General features: G+C 39.7%; 1 protein-coding gene across 1 annotated transcript in view; it reads right to left on the reverse strand.

Moving 5' to 3' along the window:
- The window catches only part of LOC125025599 (dynein axonemal heavy chain 3-like), an 89,780-nt gene that overhangs the window by 58,877 nt on the left and 20,903 nt on the right, over window positions 1-10,000 (reverse strand). The window contains exons 10-20 of the mRNA XM_047613623.1: window positions 9,684-9,767; window positions 8,836-9,037; window positions 8,382-8,585; window positions 7,857-7,971; window positions 7,296-7,494; window positions 6,725-6,893; window positions 6,378-6,571; window positions 2,678-2,806; window positions 2,180-2,381; window positions 1,581-1,703; window positions 942-1,052 (exon numbers count right to left, since the gene is read on the reverse strand). Of these exons, the coding sequence (XP_047469579.1) occupies window positions 942-1,052; window positions 1,581-1,703; window positions 2,180-2,381; window positions 2,678-2,806; window positions 6,378-6,571; window positions 6,725-6,893; window positions 7,296-7,494; window positions 7,857-7,971; window positions 8,382-8,585; window positions 8,836-9,037; window positions 9,684-9,767 (1,732 nt within the window). The remainder of the gene's footprint in view (window positions 1-941; window positions 1,053-1,580; window positions 1,704-2,179; window positions 2,382-2,677; window positions 2,807-6,377; window positions 6,572-6,724; window positions 6,894-7,295; window positions 7,495-7,856; window positions 7,972-8,381; window positions 8,586-8,835; window positions 9,038-9,683; window positions 9,768-10,000) is intronic.

The raw sequence follows: 10,000 nt of genomic DNA on the forward strand, positions 1-10,000 counted from the left end.
TATTACAGTACCAACAGAAAAAAAGGAAGAATTAGCGGCATAATTCAGAAGCGTGACGTCACGGGATCAAAGCTGCTTGAGTCGCAATGTCGAGAAAATACGCCGATGAAGCAGGATTTTCGACCGTAACTGTTCCTACATACCTGTCTGGCGCTTCTTTCCCTTCCGTATCCTCAGGTGTCTTTCCATTCATTATATAGATTAGGATTTACAAGTTAAGCTACATATTCTCTTTGTATAAAATCCTAATATAAGTCAAATGCAATCTGACATGCACTCTATCAAACATGAAAATATGTGCAAATATGATTCATAAGTTCTATGAACATTACACATGGACAAACTATAGTGGTAGAAGTCAACTGCATTTTCTGTGGTCATGTTGAGAAAATCACCTGCTACAGACATGTACAAAAACTATAATACTATTTTTTTCACGTAATACTTACTGTTAAATCTACTTACAAAATTAGCTAATGACAGTCAAAAGTTAGAGTATCTACTAGTATACAACATAAACGTAATCACACAAATATCTACAGCAAGCAAAACATTTTCGAAACCGGGAATATTCATTAAGATATATCGTAAATGATCAAGGCCCATTAACAGAAACTCTGCATATTTTTTTAATCAATTTTGCTTTGAAAATTCTCAAGATTACAATCAAGAAATTCCCATACCATATGAAATTTAAGCAATCCATTTAGCTTTGACACATTTTCCTCCACACGAAAAAACGGACCCTCTGATCTTCTTACGAAAGAAACAAAACATTTTACTCCAAAATTTAACAATCTTAGAGAAATCCCTGAAAAAAATACACCCAATGTATCCGCCACGACCCTTAAGACATCACAATCTCGGAAAAACTATCGCATCTGTCGATAACCATTTATCCTATTCCTCCCCCACTGCGCCCCTTCTGCCGAGACACCTACCTGGTACACCTTCGTCTTCCCACTGAGAGGCTCTCCCACGATCATGACCCCGTGGCGCACGAGGATCATGTTGAACAGCTGGATCATCTTCTCGCGGAAGTAAGGGACGTCCTGGGAGAGATAAAGAAGAAATAAATAGACAGATAAGTATGTAGAGAGATAGAGAGAGAGAGAGATAGATAGATAGATAGATAGATAGATGAAAAGGTAGATAGATAAATAGATAGATTGATAAATGGGTAGATGTTTCGATTTGTGAAAAAAAATGATGGATTTTGACGCGATGAATATTGAACAAAAGAGAGATGATGATGGATTTCGTCGCGTGTGGATACTTAATACTCACGTTTACAAAAGTTTGGCAATTCTAAAACATATACATGACATTTTAACAGCACTAAATTTATGTATTCACACATTTTTTAAAGAGTTGGCGAATCTAGGCTGAGTTGCCATTTTTTCCTTTCTTGAGACTGGACGAAATATAATCAGACGTTACCTAATTCTGTCACTGGCAAAACACCTTAACAAATTGATTGAAAACAAATGCAAAACAACAACAACAAATAAACAAAATTCCCACGCGTCGTAGAAAGAGAAAACGCATTCACACCGAAAATACACTAAAAATAGGCCTACCTGTAAGTTATTCTCAGCCAAAGTGTTCTTGAGAGCGGCCTCCAGCGCTGGATCCGTCATGATGTTGCTGTCCTTCTCAGAGGGAAACAAGTCCTGTACAATGCCTTCGAAGAGAGGGATATCCTGTAACGTCAACATTATTAGAAGCATTAATTTATCGTATAATATGTGGATAGAAGCAACAATTAAATAGAAAATGTTGAAAAAGCTTGATTTTCCGTTGTACATTCATCTGTTTTCTATTTTTATTTATTTATTTATTTATTTCTATAGTAATCACTTTCACGTGTTTTTTCAAGGCTTTGCTTTGAGCGGTATCGCTTCTGTCTAATCAATATGGGAGCTGCAATTTTTATAATAATAGGTTTAATCCATATCATACTCTAAGATTACATAAATAATATTTAGAATGACGCTCGCTTCTGTTGTTACTAAATTAATTCACTCATTTGTCCTCAGATAATTAGAATGTAGGCGATTGATAAAATAGCTCACCTGGTAAAAAGTGAAATCATAAAAAAAAAAAAAAAAAAAAAGACACACGAAGCACTAAAAAGTTCTAAATATCAGCAAGTCGTCACGAGGACAACGCTAAATACCTGAGCGAGGAACTTAGGGAGATTAACATCCTGAATGGCCCTGAGGACGACCTGGGACTCCGGCAGGTCAGGCATAAGCAGCTTGAGGTTCGCAGCTGCCAGTAACACGGCCTTCACCGCCCTCATGCCGTAGTCGTAGTGATGCTGAGACGACAGCTGTTCCGAGCAAAGCCTGTACGTGTCTATGATCTTCCTCGCCAGACTGGGGAAAGGAAGAGGCAGGTTTTCGTTATTTGGCTCTTGGTTATTGGTTGTTTATGGAACTGTATAATCACTGGTGTAACATCGTTTTTCGTGTGCTCGTATCTTGTGTTATATTTATTGTCGTCATTGTTATTGCTTGTATAAGGTGAGATGGATTTGTGACGGAGGTGATAGGCCTACAAGAACCATTGCATTGCCTAAGTGATGGTAGTTGCATTAAGTTTAAAAGTTAGTAATATAGACTCGCACATACAAGCTAACACACACACACACTCGCGCGCGCGCACGCCCTACCTGTCGGCCTGCACAAAGCCCAAGGAGAAGAGCGAGATCTTGGCGATGAGGACGTAATCCGGCACCATCATGGCCACCGTCCGGAAGAGCACCTTCAGGTTGTCTGGCAGCTCGCGACGCCCCATGTAACTGCGGAGTCACGGCAGGAGTTTACTACGCTGAAGGATATGGCGCGTTGGCTTCTGGATTTTGACTTAATTTTAGAAATCAGATTTGCGGTTGAGATACGGAAAGTGCTATTTCATATGACAAATTATATATATTTTATATGCATGGATGGGAATATGGAGATACATTGTGTGACTGTTTATATATATATATATATATATATATATATATATATATATATATACACACATATAAATATACACTTATTGGCGTCGGGTACATATACTGTAGACTGTAGTTTTGTTTTATAAATTTTGTTGCACATAGATGACTCCACAAGTATTCAGCCACGAAGGAGGCAATTGGCAGGCATTGCATGACCTCACCTGATTTCCTCATTCGTTGAATTTTCGTTTTTTTCTAATGCTATTACTGGGGCATTATTATTATTGTTATCATTATTACTATTATCATTATCATTATCATTATCATTAACATTAACATTAACATTAACATTATCATTATCATTATCATTATCATTATCATTATCATTATCATTATTATTATTATTATTATTATTATTATTAATATCAATATTAGTATCACTATTGGCATTATAACTATTATATTGCTGCTAAAATACTAAAAGACATAAAAGGGTAAACAAGTGAGATAGATATGATCTATGTATGTGTAAACAAAATTGATAAACTAAAATCACAGTGGACATTGCATGCGTATCACATCATACTAGCCCGACCCAATGAATTAAACACAAATCTTGTAAATTTCATGATTTATGAATTATGCACTTAATGTTATAACTTTTTAAACACAAATGTCGTAAAGTTCTTGATTTATACTTAATGTTATTTTCTATCAAAAGATGCGCTGCTTCTGAGTCCACTTCCTGTAGTGACGCAGATGTTTATTTATTACCAGCTGGCCTTACGTACTGTCCTGTCGCTGGACAATTATGAGATCGTAGAATTTTATACATTATATTCATTCTCAGCCGTCTCTGGAGCTCATTTTCGTTATTAATAGATTTTGTTGCAATAAGAAAAAGTTTAGAGTCAGCTCCCGTCTCGGTGCTTCTGATACGAGGCGTTAAATCCGCGGTTTAAGTGTCAAGCTCAGGTGCGAGACGATTAAGGGAAATTCGCAGGTCTCGCTGCAGCTGTCAGGGTCAGGAACTACTTGACTGTTACTACACTGTACGACTTCTACCAAAACTCTACTCCTATCGATACTCCTACTGCTGGGAGTAGTAGAAGTACTATTACTAATAATAATACAACTACTATACTACTACTATTACTACTAGTATTACTACTACTTCTGTTACTAATACTACTTCTGTTATTACTACTACTTCTACTTCTACTTTTACTACTACAATTCCTATTACTGCTACTATTACTACTACTACTGCTGCTACTGTACTACACCTGTGGCTACTTTTACGAATTCTATCACTCATCCATCATTACCTTCCAAGATGAGGAACTTTCTTCTACAAAGCCTAGGGTCTAATCTCACCAAAACTAAAGACAGCCTTTTTGAGAACTTAAAGAGGTTTCTGTAGAGGGCAATCAGCAAGAAATTTCTCTCTGGAAATGATTAACTGCAGACTACAAGCTATCTAAGGCTTGGTTAGATTAGAGTTTTAAAGACCTGCGTGAATTTTATCATATGAGTATAAGCACGGGGTATGTGAATGTGCGTATGAGGATGTGTGTAATTGTGCATGTACGTGTTCATATAAACAAAGGTTACAACAGTTTGTCTGGCCATTTTGATTTGGCTTTCATTAGCTAAACGAACAAAAAATATATATGAAAAATTTCCATTAAAAATTCTGCTCTTTCAAAACAAGAAAAAAACTCACACACGAATAATCGTATGTAAAAAGTAAAATGAAAACAAAATTATCGCTTAAAAAATTAAAGCCTGGTTCTAGAACTTAAAACTACAGCTTTCGCAATGGAGAAGCAGGTTGGTGATGCTGCTGAGGGCGGGAGATGAGAGAGATCTCGCACCGGGCATCTCCCCCTCCCTCCCTCCTCCCTCCTCCCCCCGCTTCCTCCTTACCTGCGAGCCCAAACTGGCGTCGAGTCCTGGCCTAGGGTTTCTTGACTGCACTGCTCGGAATTCCTATAAATTGGGGTTTGTGGCATAATATACGGTGTGAATCTCCTGTTTGTGCGTGTGGATGTGTGTGTGATTATGTGTGTGTGATTACGTGTGTGTGTGTGTGTGCGTGTGTGTGTGTGTGTGTGTGTGTGTGTGTGTGTTTATGTGTATGTGTACGTGTACGTGTACGTGTACGTGTACGTGTACGTGTGTGTGTGTGTGTGTGTGTGTGTGTGTGTGTGTGTGTACGTGTATGTGTGTGTGTATCTGCTTCCTCAAGTTTTATATCCATAACGCTCTTGTCTAAGTAAATAAAACTATACATATCCCTGACTGTATCTCACGTAAACAAATACTCATACTTTCCAAATACGACAGTAACACATGTTATTTCAGGAGACTGAGGAAAGGCAGACAAAGAGCGAGAAAATCTACGCACATGGAAACCAAAGGGAAAGTATCAGAGGGACCAGCAGCCACATCTAAGAATTAAGTCCGGATATTCTTTACCTTGAAGGGATGTATTTGAAGAACATCGATGAATAGTATTAGTGATCGTGAGACTTAAGGCGTATTACTGAAGATATTTAAGTGATATCTACGAAATGAGAGAGGGACAGAACACGAACAGATACCGAGGACAAATAAAGTTCAACACAGGGATTAATTAGTAATTTTGTGAAATGAAAGTGTTTGTGTTACATCCGCAGATTTATGCATTTCGATCTGAAAATTAGACAACGTTGAATTATCCAAATCACAGTCCTATTTCCCATACGGAATAACCAGGTGCCAAGACCTATTAAAGTAGACATTTTCTTGAAAAAAAGTGACACATATAACATATAGCTAAATAGACAGACAGTTCATCTTTGAAAATCATGCAACATACGACAGACAAGTTGCTCGGACAACATGCAACATACAACATAGGATTAACAATCTACCCGCAACTATAAACACAAAGGTGAAATAGATAATATTTATGAAAAGATGATCACACTGGCAGGCAACATGTTTCACAAAGTATTTACAATCTATCACCACATAAGAAAAACGTAACCGGGAATTACCTACGTAAACAATAACACAAATTTAAAAAACAAAACAAAAATTAAAACGAACAAACAAAACAAACATCAATAACACAACAAACAAACCAAAAGCAAAAACAAAAACAAAAAAAGAAATATTAAAACAAACAAAAGTAATGACAAAACAAACAAAAACAATAAAAAACAAACAAAAATTTAAAAAACAATAAAGACATAAAACAAAAACAATAAAAAAACGAAAGCAATAAAAACTAAAACAAAAACAATAACAAACGAAAACAATAAAAAACAAAAATAACAAAAAATAACAAAAAAAACAAAAACATACAGAAAATCACAAACCAACCAAACTCCAAGAGGACCTCCCCCCTACCCCCTACCCCCCCGCCCGCCCAACTCACGAGGGATTCATGGTAATGAAGATGTTGCACGTCTTGTTGAGCACGAGGTCGACGCCCTCGAAGATGAAGCGCTGCGCCCTCCTCGCCACGGCCGCCTGGATGGTCAGGATCTGCTGGCCCACTACGGACAGCACCTCCAGCTCCATGCGGTTGAACTCGTCGAAGCACGCCCACGCGCCGCTCTGGGCCAGACCCTGCGGGATGGGCATGTCCTTAGAATAAAGCCGGGAGACTGGGCGTTTCCTTGGGTACGGATCGGGGGAATAGACATGATATCAAGACAAACAGACAAATACACAGACAGCTAAAGAGCATAACAGATAACTAAACGGACGCGGAACACAGACCTTGAAGAACTTGGCCATTGCCTTGTAGTCTAGTCCTTCCGAGCAGTTGAAGATGATGCACTGCTTGGCCACCGCTTTGGCCAGGTCCTTGCACGTCTCGGTCTTGCCCGTGCCCGCCGGGCCTTCGGGAGCTCCGCCCAAGTGCATGTTGAGGGCGCCCATGAGAGTCCTGCGGGCGGGGAACAGGAATTTGTATCTATTTGGTTGTTATTTCTTGAAGGACGGGGCTCATTATGAACCTGTGTGTGGCAGGTTTGGATGTGTGGGTATGTTTGTGTGTGACTTTACGATGTGGTTGTTTGTGGATAGAGATTTCTTTTGTTGATATAGTAAATGTTCCAGTAACATTTCGGGTTCTAATCATTGTATATTACGTGAAGAATAGATTTTGTCTTTCTTTCCATCAAACATAATGAAATCACAAAAAAAATCCATTGAGCTCCACCACAGACAGTCAACCAAGCAAAACAAAACAAACAAACAAAAACACACTTATCTCTAAGTCTCTCTTCCACTCAAAAATAAAATAAAAACGTAAATAACTAAATAAGCAGAAAGAAAGTGCACCCACCTGAAACAGCGCTCAGTGAGGGGAGTGACGACCAGCCTGGAGGTGTTGCCCAGGTACTCGTAGCCGTACTGGAGGCGGGTCGTGATCATGTCAACCTGCACCAGTTCGTTAACCCAGTAGTAACGCAGCTGAGCCACCCACGAGAAGTCCTTGTCACACGAAACGCTTTTCCTTATCAGTTCCTGGACTACGTCGCGCCCTGTTGGGATGCACGAGTACGTAGTTGGTGATATCTCTTTGATATTGTGTGTCAATAAAACAACGAAGGAATTGACAAGAAAACACAGAGGTGTGTTTTCTTGGTCGTCCCTTCGTTGCTTTGTTATATTTTGTTTACATTTTGTTTCAACATGAATCCTACACGTGATATTATATAATCATTCGTTCACCATATACTTAGAGAGCTATACTGATACATGTAAAGCTGCTCTATCAGATAAATCTATAAGTATAAATTTACTCTATATATATATATATATATATATATATATATATATATATATATGAATACGAGCGAGCTTAGTATAATAATGTCGAATAAAGGTCTTATCGCCTACGCACCATGGACGTAGGTCACGATGAGTGAGCCGAGCGTGAGGCGAGTCCCGTGTTCGAGCTTCCCGCGCACCATGGCCACGACTTCGTCCACGCGGGTGTTGCACACGTCCAAGTAACCCTGGCATAAACGACAAACTTTATTGTATGTAGTTATCGTATACCCCGATGGAATTGTGATGACGAAACGAAACGATGAAAAAGGAAAAAAGAAAAAGGTGAGATGAGATAAAAGAGAGAGAATTGAGAAAGAGAGAGAATTGAGAAAGAGAGAAAGAGAGAGAAAGAGAGAGAGAGAGAGAGAGAGAGAGAGAGAGAGAGAGAGAGAGAGAGAGAGAGAGAGAGAGAGAGAGAGAGAGTGAGAGAGAGGGGGGGGATGAGAGAAAGAGGGAAAAAAAAGAAAAAACAAAGTCAAAGACTAAGAAAAACAAAGAAAAACAAAGACAAAGAGAGCAAAACCGAACAAGAGCCCCCAACCACAGAGGAACAATCGGAGCAGCCAATCCGCCCTCTCGCCGCGCGCCAGCCTACCTTCAGCCCTCCTTCGGGAAGCAGGTTGGTGATCTCGCTCGTCCACACGATCTGAGCCACCGTGAGAACCACCTGCGAGGGCCACTGCGTGATCCACTGCTGATGCGCCGAGAGTGGATGGTTCTCGACGGCGCGGATGGTCACGTCCTGCATGCTCTGGACCATCATCTCCTGCACCTCCACCAGCCACCTCTCCACCAGGCCCTGTTGGAGGAGAGGAAAGAAATCCACTTCAGCGATTTTTTTCATAATGCAAAAACTACATAGATCTAGTTTCGTCATACGATACAAAGAGATAATACGATTATTTTTGGATACTCTCAACTCAACTTAATTTATGTGAGATGAATGATAACAAAAATGGTAAAAACAAAGACAGAAAAAGACAGTACGATAAGGGAGAACAGAAAAAAAGAGAAAAAAAAACTTTCAAAAAGACATTCCTCTTTCTCACCCGAGCTTTGGCAGGAATGACCCGGTTGCTGAACTGGACGAGCTCCCCTTCCGCTGATATCATGCCCTCGATCTCCTGCTGCGGCGAGAAGTGCAGGGAACTGATGCCCTCGAAGCACTTCTTGAGGTGAGGCTGCACGCGCTGGGGGTCCTTCGTCTCGGACAGGATCTCCAGCAGCTCGTCGTTGGACAGGAAGAAGAATCTGCAAGGATGACAAGGACGGTTGGGTGGCAAGGACGGTTAGGTGAAAGGAATGATCGGGGTGAGTGGGGGAAATGAAGAAGAGTCTGCAAGAATGACAAGGATTGTTAGCTGAAAGGATGGGGAATCTGACGGGGTGATTGTCTTGATAGGAAGTAGAATCTGCAAAATTGATTGTCAAGTCATGAAAGGGAATGACTGGTTAATGACTAAGAAGATTGCCATGACAGGAAGGAGAACTTGGTAGAATGACAGGGGCGATACTCATAAGAGGAAGATGAGTCTGCAAGAATAAAGAAATTCTAGCTATATAATAGGAATGGCAATGCGTGTAGATATATATAGAATAATGGATGAGACTATTGGTGTGGCTGGAAGAACCTGCAAAAAGAAAAGGTAATATGTTAATTAAAACAGGAGAATTATAAATTTCCTGTTATGAAAATTCTGCAGGAGCAAGCTTCCATTCTGTCCTTGCGACACAAGAACCACCGAGACCTCGCCCGAATTAGGACCTTGACAGAAAAAAGAATCTACTCGAATATACGTCATTATAGCCACGATTCACCGGGCGGTCCATCGTCCGTTGAAATCAAGAATATTCCTTTTTTTGTCTGGACTTGAAGTATAAATTCTTATAACTTTACCTTGGGAAGAATAGGCGTTTTTTCTCCAAGTAATCATTGAGTCCCTTTTGTATCTCCTCCAGCAAGCGGTTGCATTCGTGCAATCTGCGGAAGCGATTTTGATACATGGCATACTGTACTTAAAGAAGGCCCTGCTTTTCTTTCAGTAAATGCAAGGGTTTCATTATATTTCAAGATTTCAGAACGTGTTCATGCTATATTGAACATCTTGGAGGATTGATATAAAATTAGACATTTTGTAGGGTTATATAATGCATGAAATTTAGATACAATATTCTGCAGGGTTAACAACGCGGTGGCTCTGAATGAGCACTGTT

The sequence above is a fragment of the Penaeus chinensis genome, chromosome 5, assembly GCF_019202785.1.
Source record: "Penaeus chinensis breed Huanghai No. 1 chromosome 5, ASM1920278v2, whole genome shotgun sequence".
Taxonomy (NCBI): Eukaryota; Metazoa; Arthropoda; class Malacostraca; order Decapoda; family Penaeidae; genus Penaeus; species Penaeus chinensis.